Below are 24,866 nucleotides of genomic sequence, written 5' to 3' on the forward strand. Positions count from 1 at the left end.
ACTATCTCCATATACCCATGAAACATGTCATTCTCTATTCCCATGGGTTACCGTAACTTAACTATCTCCATATACCCATGAAACATGTCATTCTCTATTCCCATGGGTTACCGTAACTTAACTATCTCCATATACCCATGAAACATGTCATTCTCTATTCCCATGGGTTACCGTAACTTAACTATCTCCATATACCCATGAAACATGTCATTCTCTATTCCCATGGGTTACCGTAACTTAACTATCTCCATATAGCCATGAAACATGTCATTCTCTATTCCCATGGGTTACCGTAACTTAACTATCTCCATATAGCCATGAAACATGTCATTCTCTATTCCCATGGGTTACCGTAACTTAACTATCTCCATATAGCCATGAAACATGTCATTCTCTATTCCCATGGGTTACCGTAACTTAACTATCTCCATATACCCATGAAACATGTCATTCTCTATTCCCATGGGTTACCGTAACTTAACTATCTCCATATAGCCATGAAACATGTCATTCTCTATTCCCATGGGTTACCGTAACTTAACTATCTCCATATACCCATGAAACATGTCATTCTCTATTCCCATGGGTTACCGTAACTTAACTATCTCCATATAGCCATGAAACATGTCATTCTCTATTCCCATGGGTTACCGTAACTTAACTATCTCCATATACCCATGAAACATGTCATTCTCTATTCCCATGGGTTACCGTAACTTAACTATCTCCATATAGCCATGAAACATGTCATTCTCTATTCCCATGGGTTACCGTAACTTAACTATCTCCATATACCATGAAACATGTCATTCTCTATTCCATGGCCAAACATGTCATTCTCTATTCCCATGGGTTACCGTAACTTAACTATCTCCATATAGCCATGAAACATGTCATTCTCTATTCCCATGGGTTACCGTAACTTAACTATCTCCATATAGCCATGAAACATGTCATTCTCTATTCCCATGGGTTACCGTAACTTAACTATCTCCATATACCCATGAAACATGTCATTCTCTATTCCCATGGGTTACCGTAACTTAACTATCTCCATATACCCATGAAACATATTATAATACAACTGAAGGCTGTTCTGCAGAAAAAAGACCTTTACAATGACAGGCTGCATAAACTTCCTTTGAAAATTGATATAAAGCAATGCTCAACTTCTAAGTTATACAATGTATTAGATTCTTTTGATGTGTATAAAAGACCAAACTACCTGCTTATCTGATGTCGCACACATTGTCTTCAGATTTGCTATCAGATATTCCAGTGGTGTATAGATCGTATACTAGTATGTAATCATTGTTTTAGACATATTTATGTTCAGATCTAATAAACTTCCCCTGTTATAGATGATCTCGGTGGAGCGTGTCCTTGACTATTCTCGTCTGGACACTGAGGCCGAGCTGGAGTCAACAAAGGACCGAAAGCCACCTTCTGATTGGCCACAAGAAGGGGAAATCAAGGGAGAAAATATGTGTTTACAGTATAACAAAGCTGGACCGCTGGTCCTTAAACACCTATCATTCTGTATTAAAGGCCGTGAAAAGGTAATACTAAGATCAGCTGCTGTATACTGTGTAGTTGCTAATAATCACACGGAAGTTATTTCGCTAAATTCAAGGATTCAGCCAAATTTGCGAAAATTTATCAAAAGCATATCACAGTCTTTCGTGTGAATGATGTTTTAAAAGGCAATAGATATGATTAGCGAGAATTAAATCCTGCAAAAACGTTCCATAGAGGAAATTGTGAAATTTTACAGCAGTGACAATAACAGAACTCTTCTGAAGTAAAGTGTCAATTGTCATACAGAAGATTGATATCGCTGTAGTAAAATCCCGTAGTATTGAAATGAATAAGTGGATTCTACTGTATATATAGACAAGCTCCCAATCATATATGTTCCTGAGATTAAGTACATGTCCAGTGTTTTCAAGGGATGTTGTTGAAATGTGTATTTTGCAGATTGGTATTGTGGGCCGAACCGGAGCAGGAAAGAGCTCCTTAATTGCTATGCTGTTCCGTCTCACGGAGCCAACCGGGAAGGTCTTTCTGGATGATGTGAATATCCAGGAGATTGGACTACATGACCTCCGCAAACAAATCTCAATTATACCGCAGGTAAGGGCAATAGAACTTCACAATTAAATCTTGATTATACCACAGCAACAAACAGATACACAAAATCAATCCAAATTAAGATGTTGCAATTATGCTGTCCCTGTATTTTTTTGAAGTAAAGAAAATTAAAAGAGCCAAACTTTCTTTTTGAAAATTCATTCAAATTATACAGAGACTACATAGAATATCTTAAAATTGTCTTTAAATCTTTAAATTTTGTGCCTACAGGACCCTGTATTATTCACTGGTGCCCTCCGAAAAAACCTTGACCCCTTTGGTAACCATGACGACCCACATCTGTGGAATGCTCTGGAGGAGGTTCAAATGAAGTCTGCTATAGAAGAACTTCCAGGAGGTCTGGAGGCTGAAGTGTCTGAGGGAGGAATCAACTTCAGTGTAGGACAGCGCCAGCTCATTTGTCTAGCTCGTGCCATCCTTAGGAAGAACCGTGTCCTCATGATTGACGAGGCGACAGCTAACGTAGACCCAAGGTATCTATAGCTATCTGTTAGAATATCATATGAATGGGGCATGAGTCATATAGTGCCACTTAGAATATCATATGAATGGGGCATGAGTCATATAGTGCCACTTAGAATATCATATGAATGGGGCATGAGTCATATAGTGCCACTTAGAATATCATATGAATGGGGCATGAGTCATATAGTGCCACTTAGAATATCATATGAATGGGGCATGAGTCATATAGTGCCACTTCAATATTTCAAACCTGCTTTGTCTCATCCCATCCCACTTAAATATACAATAGGCATCTGTACGTCTTACACACAAATCCAGTAGGTAATATTGGTCTCCAAAAAGAATAAAGTGATAATGTACAGATAATTCAATTAAAATGAATGAATTTAAGAAGATTGATGCTTAGAATAATTCACAAGGAACTTTTACATATGGATTTGAATTTCATTTGGTTGTCATGAATGCAATCGTTTTTGAGAGCACTTGATTAATTCACAGTGATAAAAAGTTGGTAAACTAGTGCTGTGCATTTGGTGATAGGACTGATCATGAAACTGTTACCTATTTGTTTCAGAATGTTAACCATCCTATTAAACATCTTTTTATAAATCTTTTGTACAGGACCGATGAGCTTATCCAGAAGACAATAAGAGAGAAGTTCCGTCAGTGTACCGTCCTAACCATTGCTCATCGTCTCAACACAATCATGGACTCCGACAGAGTTCTGGTAAGATAAAACAAGCTCAATTTTTAAACCACTAAATGCATTCAATGGCAAAAGTCCTAATTTATCAAAACGGCGGCCAGGTTCTGCTTACCATGCCCAGTTGGGGACATTGAAATTATGGAATAGCCCCATGTAAATTTAGCACAGTTCTGAAAATAAATTCATCTCACTTTATGAAGCAACGCTGCGTGGAAATGCCATTTTTACTTTTTTACTGACTTTTACGTTCCTTTGTCCGACTATTCACTTTAATGCCTTTATTTATTGGAAGAAATAGTTAAATTCAGATTAAAAGATATTGGTTAAGATTCCGAAGGCCACTGACACTGACAAACTTATTAACCTTTCATTTTTTTCTAGGTACTTGATGAAGGCAATATCGTAGAGTTCAACCAACCTTATTTGCTTCTACAAAACGAAGACGGATATTTTTACCGGATGGTGCAACAGACCGGAAACACAGAGGCAGATCACCTCCTAGAAGTGGCCAGGGACTGTTATCAGGCTGACATTACCGGTATCATTCCTCGTCTATCATCTGTCCACGACGACGAACGAAAGTCCAATAAACTAGGTAGCAACGTAAAACTGAACGATAGTGTGTTTGATGCAGATACTAGTAATATAAGTTATGCAGACGAACCAAATGATGAGGAAAAGAAGAAAGTAGAGGTGAACGGTGAAGAGGAACCAATAGTAGGAAATGGTGATGTAGCAGTCGACGAGGAAAGCGGCATTAGTAGCCCAAGTGCTCTGGAGTCAGATGTGGCCTTCGAGGCTCAGCCTCTCTTAGCTGTTTCAGACAGAGAGAAGCCTATAAGAACTGTTGATCCAGTAGAAGGAGATCTCACGGAGGGAGACAGTAAAGTTGAAGACGACGAGGAGGAAGAATTGAGTCGTTTACTACCAAACGGGGCTGTTAGGGACAACAGCCCCAAGAAAACACATCTTTAATGCTAGTAGTTCATTAGTTACTTTTTATAATCAGTGTGGTTTCAGTGAAGTAAAATGAGCTTCGTCGATTTGTGTGGAAAATAGCCTTGAGCTATTTGGTCATTTTTGTTGGCAGCATATTGTTATTAAATTTTTATCTAAGAAAGTCACAATTGGTGAGGTCAAAATGGAATTTTGAAAATTCCATAAGTTTGTGAGGTGGAGGTAGTTAGAATGCCTGGCATTACATTAATGCTGAGTTATCATTTGCCATATTTTTGTTGAAATTGAACTGACTTTTTGGACATAAGAGAGAGAAAAGCTTACAGATGGATAACAGTATAAGAAGACATAATTATGAAACATTTTGTTTATCAAAATCATCAATATAGTTTGTCTGGGACATGTTCTTTAATGGCAAAAGTTACATAATCATTTGAATTGATGAACATTTTTGACAATAGTTTGTTACTTATATTTATTGTAGCATTGGTCAATCGGTGATAACAATATTTCATATTCTTTATGGTGCTTTATTGTATATTTGTACATTATATGTTCATTTTCGTACAGTTTGTTAACTTGTAAGAAACCAAAGCATGGAAATTAGTCGTTTTAGTAGTCGTAATTGAATCAATTTCCATGCCTTATGTGAGGATTTTGTTAATATGTTTAACCAAAGCAAATCATGTCACAAAAAATCAGCTTTATTTTTTTTTTGGGGATGTTGCTGAATGTATTAGTAATTCTTTACAACAACACTGTTCTCATGTTAAAATGTTTGTTATTTTAGTTAGATTCAGTACATGTGAAGCGTTGACTATGACAAAATTGAACCTCAATGATGGAAATATTTTGATTTTTTTTGTTTGTAAGTTTAAACTAACATTGCTTCATGACAAATGAGTTTTTTAGACAAAAACTTTTGATACCAATGTCCCTTTCTGTAAACTAGAAATCATCTATTCACACAGTTAAAGTTTTCTTCATTATGATTTCTTGAAATGACACAAATAGTCAAAGAATGCCTTTTAGCATAGTGTTTTGTTGTTAAGTTTTAAGTTTGAAATGGAGTTATCCGCTCTTGACACGGTAATGATAAAATTAATAAGATTATGTCAGTGTGAGATAGTAACTAAAACTACAGTTGTTCAAGTGCAGATAACTCTGATAAACACGTGATGAGATGATTGTAATCTTCATGGAGTTAAACTGTAATCATTCAGTTGTTATTTCTTTATACATTTGTTGATTTGGTTGTGTTTTTATATAACAATTCTATCAATTGCACACTGTGAAGTATAGTCACTGGACCATACGGGTGAAAGAATCCAAAATGTTTATTTTGCTGTCGTTGGTAAATGTAGGTATCAAATTTAAAAAACCCTTTGTCATAAGGGTAACGGAGTAGCTTATTATTCACCGAGAGTGTTGGCATATCCCTGAGCTGGTTCAGGTTCCAAGGCACATCCCTAAGCTAGTTCAGGTTCCAAGGCATATCCCTTAGCTGGTTCAGGTTCCATGGCACATCGCTGAGCTGGTTCAGGTTCCAAGGCACATCCCTGAGCTGGTTCAGGTTCCAAGGCACATCCCTGAGCTGGTTCAGGTTCCAAGGCACATCCCTGAGCTGGTTCAGGTTCCAAGGCACATCCCTGAGCTGGTTCAGGTTCCAAGGCATATCCCTTAGCTGGTTCAGGTTCCAAGGCACATCCCTGAGCTGGTTCAGGTTCCAAGGCATATCCCTGAGCTGGTTCAGGTTCCAAGGCACATCCCTGAGCTGGTTCAGGTTCCAAGGCATATCCCTGAGCTGGTTCAGGTTCCAAGGCACATTCCTGAGCTGGTTCAGCTTCCAAGGCATATCCCTGAGCTTGCTCAGGTTCCAAGGCATATCCCTGAGCTGGTTCAGGTTCCAAGGCATATCCCTGAGCTGGTTCAGGTTCCAAGGCATATCCCTGAGCTGGTTCAGGTTCCAAGGCACATCCCTGAGCTGGTTCAGGTTCCAAGGCATATCCCTGAGCTGGTTCAGGTTCCATGGCACATCCCTGAGCTGGTTCAGGTTCCAAGGCATATCCCTGAGCTGGTTCAGGTTCCAAGGCATATCCCTGAGCTGGTTCAGGTTCCAAGGCATATCCCTGAGCTGGTTCAGGTTCCAAGACACATTCCTGAGCTGGTTCAGGTTCGAAGGCACATTCCTGAGCTGGTTCAGGTTCCAAGGCATATCCTTGAGCTGGTTCAGGTTCCAAGGCATATCCCTGAGCTGGTTCAGGTTCCAAGGCATATCCCTGAGCAGGTTCAGGTTCCAAGGCATATCCCTGAGCTGGTTCAGGTTCCAAAACATAGATATGAAAATGTACTGTATATTCCGGTGTATAGGTCGCGACTTCTTTAACACTAGTGCGACTATACGTGGACGAAAATCATAAAAATGGCCTCCGGATTTCTCTCACAAGATTGTTTAATTCAAATTAAAGAAATAGAAATAAATATACATTGTGGATATTTAGTGATGGATAATAGAATTATTGTGTGTCGGAGAAAATAAATCAAAATATCATAGTCAAGTACATTATTTTACTTGCCTGCCATATGTTGAAATTTTCTTGTCCATTCCGGTGTTTCTAAGGAAACTATTCTAATACATCTACAGTTTCAGGACATAATTGAGTTCGCAAGTTAATTTCTCTATAAAACGTAATCTTAAAATTTAAACTTCTTTTCAATAGCCCTTAACTCATAGCTCAGACTTTGTAAACCATGCTGGTTAAAGAAAATAACATACATTCACCATTCAGGTTATTTCATATCTACATGTATCCATATGCCTGTAATAAGAAAACCAGAAACTGGACGTAGCATATTTTTTCGACGCCAGTTTGGTAAGTTATTTAGGAATGAAGCACCACGGACATTTTGGTGCGGTTTATCGCTTTATTCATAGATGGAAGATGTAAAATTGTGTGACAATATTGCTCGAAAAACACTTTGAATATTACATTTCCATAAAAGTAGGTTACTTTGAATATTACATTTCCATGATGCAGATTACTTTGAATATTACATTTCCATGAAATTAGGTTACTTTGAATATTACATTTCCATGAAAGTAGGTTACTTTGAATATTACATTTCCATGAAAGTAGGTTGAAATCTATCCGTGAGTGAAGGAAAGATATTTCATAGAAAAAAAAGGAAAATACAAAGACTACATAGTAAAATTTATTAATTGCGAACTCGACTATACCTCCAGTAACTGTACACTGTAGATATATCTTTGCGAATGTCGACTATACCTCCAGTAACTGTACACTGTAGATATATCTTTACATGTATCGATGGGGCGATAATTATTGTACCAAAGTTATGATATTAGTAGGTTTTGTTCGAGAAAAAATTGAGAATGGATGAGGTTTTGGTGATTATTGATTGGAATTTGATGATTATTGTGTGATTTTTACTATGGTTAATATATACAAATGGTAAAATGTATGTATGTATGTAGTCGATATTAAAATCTTTGGAAAAGGACGGTATACTTGATATGGTTATAGGAATGCTTGTTGTTTGTGATTCCGATTGTGATTATAATCATGGGGGATGATTGGATGATAATTAACTAATAAGTATTGATTACTGGGGTCTTTCATTATGAATAAACAAATCTGTTTCAGTTGAGATCTGCTTGTTATTTTGTATTATATTTACTATACTATACAGATATGTTCTCTGTAATAGCCCATGGGTATAGAAAAAGCCGGTTAATTCACTTGGCTCAAAAAAGTTGGATTGACCTTTGTCTAAGGAAAGTTTCTGAAGCTTTATCAAAAATAAAATCAAATGTTTCTTTAAGAATAATTCGTTTTGAAGAGGAAAAGCACATAATTTGAGAAGAAGACTTTACTTAGAACACTAGATTTGACTCGAATGCAACTGGATTTGCGAATTCCCCTATAACTACCAAGCGGAATGAGCTCAAGCATTCGCTCCCCGGCAAAAGGAATGTCCTCCAAAATTGGACGGGTCAAGACCAGTGTCTCTAAAAACAACTTAACATGCAAAGACTCGTAAAAATACAATTTAGGTAAAACAAGATTAGTGACGAGCATATGCTATACAGAATTCTAGACAAACCGATACATTAGTTGTGTTGCATCGCTCTGTACTTTTCTGTGACATTCGGACCAAAATTTTGAATCGGAGCGATTTTGCTCGTAGTAGAATTGGTAGTATACATGAACATACACTTTTCGTACGTTTTCTGGGTTTTGACGGGGCCATTCGCTCTAAATGTGATATTGTGTTAATATTATAGTCTACATTCAATTGCACATCTAACCTTTCTGGCAGAAAACATCATGTTCATTGTTAATTCTTTGGTTTTGTAAAAGGATGAGTAAACACGTACCGTTTTGGTTGACGAGTTGACAAGAACTGCTACATATTTCCGTCAATTTGACTAATCTGGCCAACATTGATATTATAATAATTATGTTCAAGTATGTTTCCAAGATTAACTGAAAACAGTTAGAATCAACCGCATTACGTAGTATGTGGGCGGTTAAAATTTAACGGAATATGTTAACAAGCCATCGTTCAATGGAATATCGTTCAATATATATGACAAGAGTTATAATATCCAGGACATTCACAACCTACTGCACTAAAGCAATGACTGCATAGCATCTGGTTGAGGGAACAAACGGGAATGGCATAACACTTACAAAGTTTGTCTGTGTCCGTCCATTTCTAGACCGATCAATATAGATATATATGGTATCAAACACACACTTCAATGTTTATAAGTGTTCGTAATGTTGAGATCTGTTTGTTGATGAATATGTTATATAATGAACCTAAACTTAGTCACAGAAAGAATGTTTCTCGTAACCAATTTAGGCTGATATAATACTTATATAACTTGATTCATCCAAAGGGAAAATCACAAACAAGTTTATAAACAACAAACAAGTAATTTGTACAACATCAGTAATACACATTTGGTATTTTCCAGGGATCACTTAACAAAACCGGAAGAAAACGCCTGTCAGAACGACGGAAGGAGGGAATGTTTAACAGAGTCTACAAGCAGAATGCCATACAAAAACATTCCTGTGTGTCAGATGGGTCAAGTCTCCTTGCACTGAATCAAGAATGCTACCTGATTAAAATGGGAATGTATAGAAGAGTATAAATAAAACTAATGAACAAAACCCATGCTTCAATATGTATTTATTGAGTATTTTTAAAACTGTAGTCTTAAAGATGGTCCGCCGCCGACAGAGCGTAAACGATACTCATTATTTGAATAATAATTGGTGTTTAATCGTGTATAAATATGTCTAATTAACACGAAAAATAATATGGAATATTTTACATGTATTTTGCTTTTGATGCATGCCAAATCAATAATTCATTCCACATAGGACATAGTGATACAGAATTTTTTCGGGATGCAATTAATAACTTTTAATATTTTTTGTTTTGGAGTAAAATAAGAAGCTCAAACTTTTCAATAGTGGTAATGGTAAAGTGAGAAAACTGAAGAAAAAAAATAATTCGTCTGTCCTTGTTTTTGATAGCGAGCGAAAAAATGTCATTTGTCAGCAGTGGAGCATCGTTAACATTAAAACTATAAACAAACAAGTACAATATACGTAAAGTATACTAGTTATCTATCATATAAGAGCTTACCAAGCATTAAGTAGCTAGTCGGTTCCCTAATGATTTGTATCATATCGTTATGTGTTGATTTGCTGTATTAAAAGGCCAGATACTATACAAAATTTGTAAAATGCTTTTTAAAAGGGAATATGGGCTATACCTGTGTATTTCAAATTCGCGACTTGAAGGGAACGTCTTTATTTGGCACAAAAAAGCAACGTACATATTTGCCATTTTGACTGAAGTTGCAAACGACGTCCACTTTCGGTAACGTGCGGAACTTCAAATGGGTTATATCCTCTCACCTTCCAATGTTATGTGTTAAAGTTTAATCAATTACATAAGTATACTAATCTTACTTCTAACTGATTTAAATTAATCTTACATACTTGAACACACACTATCAATGTTGGCCAGATTAGTCAAATTGACGGAAATATGTAGCAGTTCTTGTCAACTCGTCGACCAAAACGGTACGTGTTTACTCATCCTTTTACAAAACCAAAGAATTAACAATGAACATGATGTTTTCTGCCAGAAAGGTTAGATGTGCAATTGAATGTAGACTATAATATTTACACAATATCACATTTAGAGCGAATGGCCCCGTCTAAACACAGAAAACGTACGAATATTGTATGTTCGTGTATACTACCAATTCTACTACGAGCAAAATTGCTCCGATTCAAAATTTTTGTCCGAATGTTACAGAAAAGTACAGAGCGTTGCAACACAACTATGACATCGGTTTGTTTAGAATTCTGTATAGCATATGCTCGTCACTATAAAATGTCGATACAAAGCGTATTTTCAGTGACTTACCTCATTTTCTGGCAAAACTGCTGGCGGTCGCCATTTTGATTCGTGTAACACACCAACTACAGACCACGTGATTCCCCCACCGTGTTTTAAATATAAAGAGAAGTCTTAGTCAAGTCCAAAGTTTATTGCTGTCGTCGAAAGAATGAATGACAACAACTTGGACCAGACTATATCAAGATTCTCAGAACTTTCCTTGACCAATCAAAACTGGGTTTACATTTTATTATTTGGATTTTGAAAGAGAATTATAATAATTAGCCAATGATGACGAGCTGACCAATACGAAACGTGGTAAGGGGTCAGGTGACCAATACAGAACCTTAGGATAAGATTAAACTAACCAGAACCGAAGGCAACTTTCCGTAAATAAAGTTTAGCGCTGCTTTGATGACGGCTAATGATATCCATACGCATTTGTATTTCATTAATGTTAATACGCATTTGTATTTCATTAATGTTAATATTCATTTTGTATATTTACGCATAATAAAACAACAGTGATTTTTACACTGTGACAGTACCATTGACCAGAGATTTGGTCGCTTTCCGCCTGCCACGACTACGACTGCGTGCAGCTGTTATGTAAAATGTCACGTGACTTATTATAGTTATCACAGGTACAAAATAGAATGTTAAGATCTTTTTTTCATTTGCCGTTTACGTTATATAATTTTAATATTGACCAATTATATACCTATTTCTGTAAGATAATTGAAGTTTGTTTAGAATACTAAATACATTTTTGACTCTTTTCCAACCATTGTTGACGTAGCACAAAGTTTAAAATTGATAATGGATAATTGCGAAACTCTTTTTTCCTCCATGCATGTGTCTTTGTTCCCGACATTGATTTCTTTCCATCGAAGGCGGTACTATTCGTTATTCCTTCCCCGATCGAGATTTTGGTTAAGAACATCCTTATAATTTTACGGTTGATTGCTGATTTGTCATGTAAGTGATAAAAGTTATGAGTAAACGGAAGCAAAAATGAGTTCAGTAATGATAAATAATTGTTCGTTATGTAGTCCTACAAATGGTAATGCTTCTAAAACTGTGAATTTCTGAAGACAGGGATTAATTTTGGATCGTCCTAATGGAGTATGTGTTTGCTTATCGAGTTTTACTGACGTGAGATAGTCACAAATCATGTGGCGATAAATATCACTTCTAATGAGAGTTCATATCGTTTTTTATTTCACACTCTTTGAAATCGGAAACCACATAAGTAAACACATATAGCTTTGTAGCTGTCATTAAGTGTTAAATGCTTGATCTCGCACTGTTTTTGAAATTGGAAACATTTGAAAACATTTAAATCACAGTTAAGGAATCATCAAATAGATTTATTTTCAGATAGGTAAATTTCAATAAAAATACTCAGTCAATGTTCTTTCTTTCGCAACATGCAGATGTGTGACCAGAATTTAAGTAAGAGTAGTTCTGAGAAGCTCGCCATTTCTGCTATTGGTAGTCTCCTGTACGGCTGTCCGGGAATTAAGCGGGTAAGTAATAAAGCTGTAGTAACAGATTTTGTATTAATTATGTGTAATAATTACTTTATTTCAATAAAAGAAGGAAATGTCAATAAATTAGATACCGTATAGCTTCGTGGGTCAAAATTTTCTAAATTTGATTTAAAAACGAGAAAATCAAATTTTAGCAGCTTTAAATCTTCGAGATATGGATTAAATGGTTTTAATTATTAAACCATTTTTCTAATATTTCGCAGATCAAATTTTCGCGATCATAGCAATGTTCTCAATGTTCTGCGAAATCGCAAAAATTGCAAAGATATCCCCGCGGAAATAACCGAATATTCTTTAGGTGTAACATTTTCCCCTATATCACGTTTTGTGAGACGTCGATGGATCATTTTCAAGCTCTGACAGTAGCTGTCGTGTGGATGAATCCTCATTAACATACCCCTTTTATATCAAACCAGGAAATTGGTTATATGAGTATCCGTGTGATTGTAGTTAATACATATATATACGCCACTTTAGACATACATATACTAAGATATGAAACCATGACCATACTATGCCTTTTTACTGAAACAAATGTACACCAATTTCATTTTTATTTGCAAATATGATGAAATGTAATTGACAAATAAAGTCAACAATTTCCTCTCGTGTTTTGGCATACTGTAAACATTGGTATATTCGCGAACGTTTCATTTCGCATTTTATTGCATTTCGCGATTTGCATGTGTATACATTTCGCATTTTATTGTATTTCGCAATTTGCATGTGTACACATTTCGCATTTTATTGCATTTCGCGATTTGCGTGTGTATACATTTCGCATTTGATTGCATTTCGCGATTTGCATGTGTATACATTTAGCATTTTATTGTATTTCGCAATTTGCATGTGTACACATTTCGCATTTTATTGCATTTCGCGATTTGCGTATGTATACGTTTCGCATTTTATTGTATTTCGCGATTTGCATGTGAATACATATCACATTTTATTGCATTTCGCGATTATATCATTTTCGGGATGGATACACCTTTTTGCAATAAAAGTGTCATATGAACATCAACTATTACGCCCTGGAAAATTTACGCACTAAAAGTTCTTTATGTAATAAGTATGAATTCCCTACTCGTATAAATGTTCACGATGACAGCACTCAAATCTTGTGACAGAGTAAAGTGATTTGATATCTCAACGAAGTAAAGACTATATTTTATTTTTATTTAATTGTTTATTGTCTGAGTAATTTTACCTGACTATCTGATTTCTCATATTTATTTTTAATCAATTATGTGTAATATTACAACATGTGAAATATTGATACATGTCCAGATCCAAAACAATAGGTATACATATAAAATGTACAGCCATTTGCATATATGATTATTGCAGTACTGTACTTATAGATGCATACAAGCATGTGGAAGTTTACCTACATATATAAATAATAAATAATTATTCACATTGTGTACCGGGTATACACATTTTTTCCGAAAATTATACATGGCTTATTTTTTTTCAGGAAAAATGACAACGGGTGCTGTAGTCCTGGTGATTTTCTTTTCTGTGGCGATATTGTCAGAAGGATCTGTGACGGAACATCGTGAATCGCTGACTACCAAGTCACCCAAAAGGCAAGATGGATATGCACATGTTAAGTTATGGCCCGTAAAGTTATTCATGAGCTCTTCGGTGCCAAAGCCCAAGAAACCTTGAATTGCATCACCACCTGTAGAATGCGCTCCACTTACAAGAAGGGACCATATTTGTGCTTTCTATTTCTCATATAAAAAAATATTTGCACACTTGAAACAAAAACAAATAAAATGTTTCTATACTTTACGGAGTAGGGAGCCAAAAGGCTCAAATCATTTATACTAGTAGCTTAATCGAGGATTGTGCTTAAATTACTATTACACTGTCGACATTTATAATTCTATTTCAGCTTAAATATAATAAAAAATTTCAGTTGTTTAGTGACAGAATTTTGTTTTAAATAATATAAATTTATTTGAATTAATTCTTGAAAAAGCATATTATTAAATGGGTTTCAACCACAAAATTGTATGATTTTTTTTTAACATAATAGTTAAAATATAATATAAACTTTATTTATTTTACACCGATTACGAAACAAGTTATACAACTCATGATCACTCTCGATGTCCCGAGTGTAAGTGCGTAAGTGTGTGAGGAAGCCGGAGTGGCCGAAGAAAACCACGTGATCGGGCAGGTGACCCCTAACTTTTTCACGTCCGTGCTGGGGATCGAACCCTGGCCGGATAGGTGAAAGGCGAGTGGCTTAACCACTACACCACCTGATCACCCATAATAGTTGAGTATGACTCCAGTATTTCGCCAAGATGTCATAACATTATTTAATTATCTGGTAATTATATTTTCTAAGTGTGTGATCTAATGTAATTATATAAAATATAATCATGATGTACAAAATTAATTCCAACAAAATTATATTGGACCTGATCATTGTTATAGCAAACAGAGTTATACAGTAATGGCTGAAAAGGTTACATTGATGTCATATACAATGTCAATGAAATTGTACATTATCTTTTATTCTTTAAACCTCCCTGAAGCTTCGTTAGGGGATTCAGAGCCATAACAGCATCAACATACTATTGATATAGTGGTAAATGTCGCATGAAATATCACACGTTTTGAAAGAACCGCCACAGCCAACGCCATCTTTCAAACTTTCAGATAATATTGCAAAACGGAGTAGCATCACGTGACCAGCATCGGCAATACCCGTACAGATCGGAATAGATCGTAAGAGTTCGGGGATTTCCGAGCTATTTTAAATGTATACACGTGGAAAATCAATATTAAAAAATGTTGATACTTTTGCGAATACGAACTTTACAAAACTCGTTAAATATGGGAAGTTCAAAAATTTTAAGAGAGTCGAAGAAAAAAAATGTAGAACACTTTAAATGCTTTTTCTATGACAAAATGAGAAAATGTTATAGACTATACAACTTCAAAGATAAGGAGAAGACTTTCATCGTTGTGTGTAATGGAAGCACTTTAAAGATTGACGAAAATAGTGACATGAGAGACAGAATGAATATTGATATAAAATGTCCTGTTCGAAGCCTTCGTGATGAAGTTCACATTAGATAAGTGTTAGAGTGTTTAGCTAAAATCAAAACACCATTGATTTGATAAAAGTTGCTTTATCTGTGCCGGTGACAGGATTTTACAAGCTTTTTCTGAAGTCAAACGCACTGCTCCACCGCTGACAAATGGTATCTTTTCACTATCAAAAACAGAAGACGATGATTTAGTATTTTTTTCAGTTGCAAAAGTTACCTACTTTACACCATTATCACCATTGAAAAGTTTGAACTTCTAATTGTTGCTGTAAAACAGCATTCTTAGGTACGCTCGGCGAGCCTGTGCACATCTAAACAATGAATCCACTCAGCGATGAAAATTAAAGGTTGTTCTGTTCATTTCACATAATACTTGATGGTATGAAAAATAAAACCCCAATATTCAAAACCACAGACATTGAATTTGTACATACATATACACCATGGATGGAGTCTTTTAAGTGTTCAGTTGGGAATCTATGATATTGGTATTACTCCGAGGTAGTAGTCTCCCGAAAATCACGAACAACGCCTTCTTCGCTGTCTTCCTCCGCGGCAGACTTTCGGTGGATTTTGGATTGTGTATGTTTATTTAAATTTTACGTAATTCATGCTACTGATCGATTATTGTAATCAAATGTTAGGAAGGTTACTAAAAAAGAAAGTCCTTATAACGCTTATAAATATAAATATCATGTATGCTCTGTCGGCGGTGGAGCATCTTTAACTCCGAAGATTTTTGTGGAACTCACGAAATTCCATCATTTTGTTTCAAAGTGATTTTTCACCTTTTTGCATCAACAATTTATTCAAATTCAAATAACCCATATATATATCTAGAAACTTCAGATCACACCCTTTTCAGATTTTGTATGAAAAAATATGCTTTTGCGTTAATGACGTCACCATAGTGACCGGAAATTAAGACTTTCACAATTATGTTAAAGTTTCTTATATTTACAGCCGATGAAAGCGATTTAAATGTTCATTTAACAACTTGATAATAAAGTGTATCATTGAATAAGAGATAAAAATCCTATTGAATGTCACAGTTGGAATTCAGTCCGCAACTGCGTCTACCTCCGCAATCGGAGCATTAGCACCTAACAGAGCGACCTAATGCGGAATTGAGCAGTACAACCCACAGGCGCTTGCATATTACAGAGTTAGTTCCCTTGCGGGTAGGTATCGATTGTTACGTCATTAATTTGTGAGCGCAATTCACGTCATTTTCTCTGAAAAGCATAACGTTACGCTCGAAAAAACATGACGTCATAATTAATACCTACCCGCAAGTGCAGATAACTCTCTAATATGCAAAGACGGAAATGTAAAGTTGCTGTAAAAAGTATAACGATATAGGACTACTGTTTAAATCTATAAGTAATGTTTAAAAGTCTCAACAGTCCACGACGCGCTTCAATCAGTCCAATATTTCACATAATTAAAGTTTAAGGCTTATGTCATTATATCCAACTTAAAACACAGTCCCCTTTGGTGTTAATATTGAACAGTAATATTGTCCATTCGGTATGTACAATCGATTATGAAGTCTATTTATAAGACAGAGGAAGGTTTTGAATGTAGCTCACCTTGCATGCTTATTTCATGTTTGCATCTGCTAGAGGTGAGTGAAATCAATGGCGAGGTCATTTTAGTTTCATTTACCAACAAGTCATCAGAGTGCTAGGATGGCTTCCACAGAGTACAGCAGTAATGTAAAATTTTCCACGTCAAAATGGAGTAAATTATTCGTATATTGGAAATACGGAGTTCTGCTTATATAAGTAAATCATTCAATCAAATCAGTACTGTGTAGAAAGGATAATTATTATCAATATTTCTCGGATAACACACAAGCTGCTAAGTTATCACAAAGATCTTCAAGCGCATAAATAATTTCTTTCAATAAGAATTATTGTCATAACTATATACCGCGATAGAACCAGTGGATATTTCGTGCAGGGTATGTTTTGAATCTGTCATCATTTTGGATTTTTACCTGTATGCGGAGAATACGATCATTGGAATTTACATGTTCATATCTATTTATAGCAACATATTTGAGAAAAACCTGGATTTTGAATTTCTGTATTCATTATTCATTGTTTATTTACATCGCTTATCCACTAAAACCTTCTCCTGGTGCTGTTTATATGTTACTTCTGACAGTCCATTATTAACCTGTAACTGTCCAATAAGCTACTGGTAAATAATGGACTGCTGAAGGTAACATATTGAATAGTGACAGATGAGGTATGTGGTTTATGTTAGATATTTTACTACAAAGACAATGGATGATATTAAAACTGTGTTTTAACACAAGCCTAGCAATTCCACCTCGTGGAAATACACATATGCCCTATTACACGTCTACATAATTAGTTATACTTGCTGTATTCTTTTTCAAAATATTTACCTTTACTTGTCACTTCTACTATATAATTCAATTTTGCTTGTTACGAGCATTTTCATTGTCTTATAAATTTACGCGATCAGCCCATAAAGGAAAAAATGGCGTCGCCTTTTATAACGTTGCTTCTGATTGGCTGAGATGACGGCGTAATGATTTCATAGACAAAAGAGTCCCAAAATGAATTTTGAATATTGAAGAGATTATCTTTATAAAATGAATTATAAGGATTAATTTGAATATATTTTTATGTTATGGAGATATAACACAAAAATCTGAGTGTACTCTCATCATAAACCGCTTTGCGGATTATTTAGAGTACACTCAGATTTTTGTGTTATATCTTAATCCTTAAATAAACTAACCAAGACAAAGTGAAGTATATGACGATATAACTGACACCCAAAACGTGACCTTTATGACGTCACTAATGTTGACGTGGTGACGTCAACTGATCAATGTCAAAATGGCTGTTCCATCATCGATTAAATCGTCATTGATAAACGGTTTTCCTGGTCTAGCTTAAACAATGTTAATGTAGAAACCCTAAAACAAGTTGATAATGTATATATAAGCATTAAACCCTTAAAATCTTCCTATGGCATCTATAGTCTATATAGATGACAGAGATTTCCAGACAATCATCCCATAATGCGCTAGCTCGCATTATGAAGATTGTCTGCAAATTGTTAATGAATATAAGGGGCAAAACTGTATCTCATGCCGTGCATAAAAAACTACAAAATTTGAATGAAAACCAGCTTATAAGGGCACAGCCCTAGGTAACGGATACACGAAAATATATGAAAAAACACGATCTTCAAAATTCAATCCTACACACTGACAGCTTCAGTTTGCGGCCGCCATTTTGGGAGGTTGTGCGTTGCTCCGGTAGGCCTACTGCTCTCTCCAGTAAATATATATTTAACTAATGCAAATGCATAACAGGGGTTATTAAACATGTTTTTTTATTATTTTTTAAATGATAATAATAACACTTTGAAAATTAAAAGCTATAGAATGCAGTCAAAATATCCACCAAGGCGAATATGAGCACAAGGAATCATGACGTCACATAACGTCAACAAATGGCGCAAAAATCAGGATTCGCATACGCGGCACTCCAGGTCTTGAATGGACACAGAAAAATCCTAATCTTTGAGTTTATTTCTTTAAGTTTATGCTAGACAATCCTTTTATTTCTAAATTATGTCTTCTACACGAAATAGAAAATAAAATAAACAAGTAGAGCTTCGCTCTTCCTATGCCGTGCATGACCCATATTAAAACATCTGGCTGCGCCATTTAAGGGCTTGCCTTCAGTCATATTAGATTCGATTAAAGTCAGAAGAACAGGATATACAGTACTAAATTTGGTAGAAATTAATAATAAGAAGAAAAAACTAGAAGAAATCAGAATAAAAAGATTAAGGGCAGTATTGTAAGATCCTGGGCTAAATAGGAAGAAGAAGGGGAGAAATCAACCAGTTATTTCTTCAGTTTGGAAAAGAGTAACTTCACATCAAAAATTATTCCTCAAATTCAGCTTGACGATGGTAGAATTATAACAAATCAAGAAGAAATTAAAAAAAAATAAGAGATTTTTATGAAAAGCTGTATAGTGCAGATGGTTCTTTAGAAGATATAAATCTTGATTCTATACTGGATTTTTTTAGAATATCCCAAGGCTTACTGTGGTTGTTGAGTCTATATATTTAGAAGGATTAATAAGGGCGCAGCCCTTCGCGCCCGAAGGGCATGAAGTGCGAAACACTTTTAAGGTAACGGATACACGAAAATATATGACAAAACACAATCTTCAACATTCAATCCTACACACCGACAGCTTCAGTTTGCGGCCGCCATTTTTTCATACATATGGGGAGGTTGTGCGTTGCTCCGGTACTGCTCTCCCAAGTAAATATATATTTAACTAATGCAAATGCATAAGAGGAGTATCAAACATTTTTTTATTGTTTTTTAAATAAGAATAATAACACTTTGAAAAATAAAAGCTATAGAATGCAGTCAAAATATCCACCAAGGCGAATATGAGCACAAGGAATCATGACGTCACATAACGTCAACAAATGGAGCGAAATCATAGGATTCGCATACGCGGCACTCCAGGCCTTGAATGGACACAGAGAAATCAGAATCTTTGAGTTCATTTCTTTGAATTTATGCTATACAATTATTACATCATATACTTCTATAGTTCAAAGTGCGTCCTTTTATTTCTAAATTATGTCTTCTACTTGAAATAGAAAATAAAATAAACAAATAGAGCTTCGCTCTTCCGTGCATGATTCATATTTAAACATCTGGCTGCGCCTTTTAAGGACTTGCCTTCAGTCATCATTGAAAAAAATGAAAAATAAAAAAAAAGCCCTGGATCTGTTTTAAATACTTCTGGGAGCAGTTAAGCAACTGTATTGTACGATACCTGAACTATGGCTACATTAAGTGAAAATGATCTATTATACAGCGCCATGGGATCATAACTTGCATTCCAAAGAAAGACAAACCACGACAATACATCAAAAATTGAAGGCCTATAACATTATTGAACATTGTATCTATAATAGCATTAGGGTTTATAAGGGCGCAGCCCTTCGTGTCCGAAGACATACAGTGCGAAGCACTTCTAAGGTAACAGATACACGAAAATATAAGAAAAAACACAATCTTCAAAATTCAATCCAACACACTGACAGCTTCAGTTTGCGGCCGCCATTTTTTCATACATATGGGGAGGTTGTGCGTTGCTCTGGTATTGCTCTCCCCAGTAAATATATATTTAACTAATGCAAATGCATAACAGTGGTAACTAAACATTTTTATTATTTCTTAAATAATGATAATAACGCTTTGAAAGTTAAAAGCTATAGAATGCAGTCAAAATATCCTTCAAGGCGGATATGAGCACAAGGAATCAGGACGCGAAATCATGGGATTCCCATTCGCGGTACTCCAAGCCTTGAATGGACACAGGCCTAGGGAAATCCGAATCTTTGAGTTCATTTCTTTAAGTTTATGCTAGACAATTATTACATCATATACTTCTACAGTTTAAAGTGTGACCTTTTATTTCTAAATTATGTCTTCTACATGAAATAGAAAATAAAATAAACAAGTAGAGCTTCGCTCATCCTATGAGGCCGTGCATGATTCATATTAAAACATCTGGCTGCGCCCTTAAGGCATTGCCTTAAGTCATATTCGTCAATAGAATGAAGTCAGTTTTAGGAAAAATTATTAGCAAGGATCAAAGAGGATTTCTAGCTGTGGGGTACATTGGGGAAAATACTATATTATTATTTGATGTAATGCAATACACAGAAGAAAAAGAAATTCCGGCAGGTATGATTTTAATGGTTGATTTTGAAAAAGCATTTGACTCGGTCTCTTAGAATTTTATAGATAAAGTTTTAAGATTCTTTGGTTTTGGAAATGATATATTAAATTGAATGAAAGTTTTTTAATTTTAATGTTGGGGCTTCTGTAAATCAATAGGGGAATCTTTCATTTTTTTTAATTAACAGAGGGTGCAGACAGGGCGACCCAATTGCACCGTATATTTTTATTTTATGTGCAGAAATACTCGCAATTCGATTTAGGAATAATATAAGTATACATGGTGTTAATATTGAAAATACAGATATTCTACTCTCAAAATATGCAGACGATACTTATTTGACTCTAGATGGAACGGAACAATCTCTGATAAAATCATGAATCGAAAGTTTTTCCATCTATTTCAGGTATAACAATTAATACTGACAAAACAGAGGTCATGTGGATTGGTAGTGAAAAGTATTGTCAAGAAATTTACAATGGGGAAAAGAGAGGTTTACTTTATTAGGAATTGATTTCCGTATGGATCTCCATAAAATGAACTTTGACCAAAAAAAATAGTTAACTAAAATACATAATCAATGCCTGGAAAAGACGAAAGCTAACACCAAAAGGGAAAACCCACTTAATAAAATCGCTTATGATATCACAATTTAATCATTTATTCATAACATTACCAAACCCAGATGAAAAAAAAATATTCAAAAATATCAATTATTTACTTTTTGAATTTTTATGGAACAGCAGAATAGATCAAGTGAAAAGATCAGTGGTGGTCAAGGAATATAATAAGGTTGGCTTAAAATGATAAATATTCACAACTTTGTTGATTCTTTAAAACTCATCTGGATTAAAAGATAATATTCATCTGCAGGAAAATGGAAATCGCTGTTGTCAAAAACTGCAAATTTGAATAAACTGTTAAGTTTTGGAGGAAATTTTGGAAAGATGTCCAAGGGTATGGTCAAGACTGAAGAACTGTGATAATTATAGACAAATAGTCAAGGGTAGACACCAATACAAACTTCAGTCTGGTATAATAATATAAAAATTTGGGGTAGGACTGTTTGTTATTCAAACTGACATGAAAAAGGTGTGTATCTCATTAGTGATTTTTTAAAAGACATTACCTCCAAAACTTTCTTCCCGTATGAAGATTTTACAGTTAGATATCAAATAGATACAAATATATTGCAATATAATGGAATATTGTCTGCCATTAGAAAATATTTACAAACTTTTGACACAAGTGGTATTGAATTGCTTTACCCTGTTTTACCAACACATATCTCATTATTCATTGGAAACACATAGGGAGTAGAAATATTGTATGAATTATTTCTTTCATACCTACGAGTGTAATACTGGCTGGTCTAGGGCAATACACCCATGTCGCCTGAGGCTATATTGCATGGCTATAGCTACCCATGCAATAAAGCCTCGTGACGTCATGACGTCAACAAAATTTCTATTTCCTCGGTAAAATTTTAACATTTTTTCTCCCAAACTTGACTAGTTTTACTATAAAAGATGCAAACAATGGAATTTTTGTTGAAAATATCAAGTAATTTGACTTTCAGTCGTGGATTTCTTCGAATTTATTGAAAAATGGCGGGATATTATCGTTGTAAAATTGCAATAAAACGTCGAGGTATGAAAGAAAAATACTCTTTCATACGTTGCAAGCCTCGGGTTTTACTACATTTTGTGACCCTCGGGTAGAATATCCCTATCCTTCATATCCACATATGAAAGAGTCTTATAGTACATACCAGAGAAACACTAGAAGCCAAGGGCAAGGACAATGCGAAGAACACTTTGAATATTATGATGAAGATTGGATTTCTATTTATACTATTCCTTATGGAGTGACAAAAAATCTAAACTTCAGTGGCTACAATTCAGAATCTTTCACATCCTCGGTAACCCAGGCGATATATACAAGTAGTGCGATCACCCTTGGGTCTCCGACGATGAATCTCTCATCACATTTTAACAACCAACTTCTTGCTTTTTAAATCAAAAATAGTTAATCGTTCTTTTTGTAATTTTTGCAATTCTGATAGAAAAAACAATTGTGTATTTACTTTGGGAGTCCTCTAGATGAGCTGTTGGTTACACTTTATATTCCTTTTACAATAAATAAACATACTCTGTTATTTGGTAAGCTAAATAATAACAACAGTCCCGCCTTTAAAGTTGTTTATTTATTGTATTCATTTGTTGCAATTTTTCCTCTGTCATATGTATATTCATACAGTCCTTTTAACCTTCACAGCTTTACATTTACATTTTCACACACCCCCCTTGCCAACGTGTCAGCATAGAAAATATTTATGGGTTTGCCATCTTCCTTCCTTCCTTCCTTCCTTTCTTTCTTTCTTTCTTTCTTTCTTTCTCTATCTTGTATATAAAACTGTTTTAACATGACTTTCATTGCTCTTAAATTCACCCTTTTTCTCAATCTTCTCTCTTTTAATGTCCTTGTGTGTGTGTGTAAGTGAGTGCATGCGTATTGTAAGATTGACTGTATATATTTGGTGTAGATTATGAAATTTAAACTTTATGAATAGGAGTGTATGCAAACTGTCTTGTTCGTCCGTTCTTTGTACATGTAACTGTGTTATAATAGGGTTTGTTAAGGGTTATGTGTGTGATACAATATATATATATAAAAAATTGTATGATGTTTGTGTCAGTGAATGTAAGAGCCTGTATGATTTGCTTGTGTTTATTATTGAATGATCTGCTTCAAAAATAAAACAATTACAAAAAAAAAATAAATAAATAAAAAAAAAACACACACAAAAAAACCAACAACATTAATTCATTCACAGGTTTACGACGCGCAAACCCCCCCCCCCCCCCCCCCCCCCCCACCCCAAAAAAAAAGGAACACGATTTTTTGCACGTCGTAAACCTGTGACCCATTTAAAGTGAATAGTCGGGCAAAGAAAACCAGTCTAAATGCTTTCATTGGCCTTCCAAAAGTTCTCACATATTAATACGACGGTCAAGTTCTGCTTAGTTTCCCAGTTCTGACCATTAAAGTAAAGTTGAAAGCATTGAAAGCGAGGCTGCGTGGAAATTAGTCCGCTAAACCTGCCTATATTATTATTCTTTTTTTTTTTTTTATTTTTTTCCCTAATATATATAAGCAAAAAAAAAAAAAAAATAAAAAACCTAATAATATAGGCAGGTTTAGCGGACTACGTGGAAATGTAACCACGGATATAGTGAGCCGGGAGGACGTTTTAGAATTCCCATACTTTAAATTAATTTCTTCGTACGCAGACAGATTTTGACGAGAGATTTTATTTTTCCATTTCATAAGAAATTATACTGGATACATTCACACCATTTTTACCGACTTTAGCCATCCTTGTCCGACTGTTCACTTTAATAAATTTATTATAAGTAATATTAATCAGCCTCTCATAAAATTGCACTTACATTTTTTCTTAATTCAAAGTCATCTCGGTTGTATGTAATTGTCAGACGCATATACATCTGTAACTTAACTTAAGAAGTTTTTTTATTCAGTTTCATTAAAGATGCTCCACCGCTGACTAATGGTATATTTCTCTATCAAAAACAGGAGCACACGATGCAGTACTTTTTTTCGGTTACAAAAGTATGAGCTTACGATGCAGTACTTTTTTTCGGTTACAAAAGTATGAGCTTCTAATTTTAGTTAAAGATAAAAATATCAAAATAATTAATTGCATCCCGAAAAAATT

At 34.9% G+C, this 24,866-nt stretch overlaps 2 protein-coding genes across 13 annotated transcripts in view; both read left to right on the top strand.

Annotated features, from left to right (window-relative positions):
• The window catches only part of LOC138307340 (ATP-binding cassette sub-family C member 4-like), a 118,159-nt gene extending 110,211 nt beyond the window's left edge, over positions 1-7,948 (top strand). For 8 of the 12 annotated variants that reach the window (XM_069248032.1, XM_069248034.1, XM_069248030.1 and 5 more), the window contains 5 exons: positions 1,362-1,559; positions 1,978-2,133; positions 2,362-2,624; positions 3,238-3,343; positions 3,704-7,948. In XM_069248032.1, the coding sequence (XP_069104133.1) occupies positions 1,362-1,559; positions 1,978-2,133; positions 2,362-2,624; positions 3,238-3,343; positions 3,704-4,297 (1,317 nt within the window). In that variant the 3' untranslated portion in view covers positions 4,298-7,948. The remainder of the gene's footprint in view (positions 1-1,361; positions 1,560-1,977; positions 2,134-2,361; positions 2,625-3,237; positions 3,344-3,703) is intronic. The other 4 variants (XR_011205969.1, XR_011205972.1, XR_011205970.1 and 1 more) reach the window with 4 other exon arrangements.
• Positions 5,345-7,948, top strand: LOC138307187 (uncharacterized). The gene is made up of 3 exons (XM_069247820.1): positions 5,345-5,368; positions 5,758-6,422; positions 6,513-7,948. Exons 1-3 carry the CDS (start codon positions 5,345-5,347, stop codon positions 6,697-6,699), a joined length of 876 nt encoding a protein of 291 aa, XP_069103921.1. The 3' UTR covers positions 6,700-7,948.
• Positions 7,949-24,866: the final 16,918 nt, after the last annotated feature.

This window comes from Argopecten irradians, chromosome 14 (assembly GCF_041381155.1).
Source record: "Argopecten irradians isolate NY chromosome 14, Ai_NY, whole genome shotgun sequence".
Taxonomy (NCBI): domain Eukaryota; kingdom Metazoa; phylum Mollusca; class Bivalvia; order Pectinida; family Pectinidae; genus Argopecten; species Argopecten irradians.

What these genes read in the sequence shown, in the direction of transcription:
- LOC138307187 (XM_069247820.1), top strand. Translation starts at nt 5,345, where the DNA reads ATGGAGTTATCCGCTCTTGACACG. An exon ending in AGTTATCCGCTCTTGACACG is followed by an intron (nt 5,369 to 5,757) that starts GTAATGATAAAA and finishes TCCCTAAGCTAG; the next exon opens with TTCAGGTTCCAAGGCATATC. An exon ending in ATATCCCTGAGCTGGTTCAG is followed by an intron (nt 6,423 to 6,512) that starts GTTCCAAGACAC and finishes GAGCTGGTTCAG; the next exon opens with GTTCCAAGGCATATCCCTGA.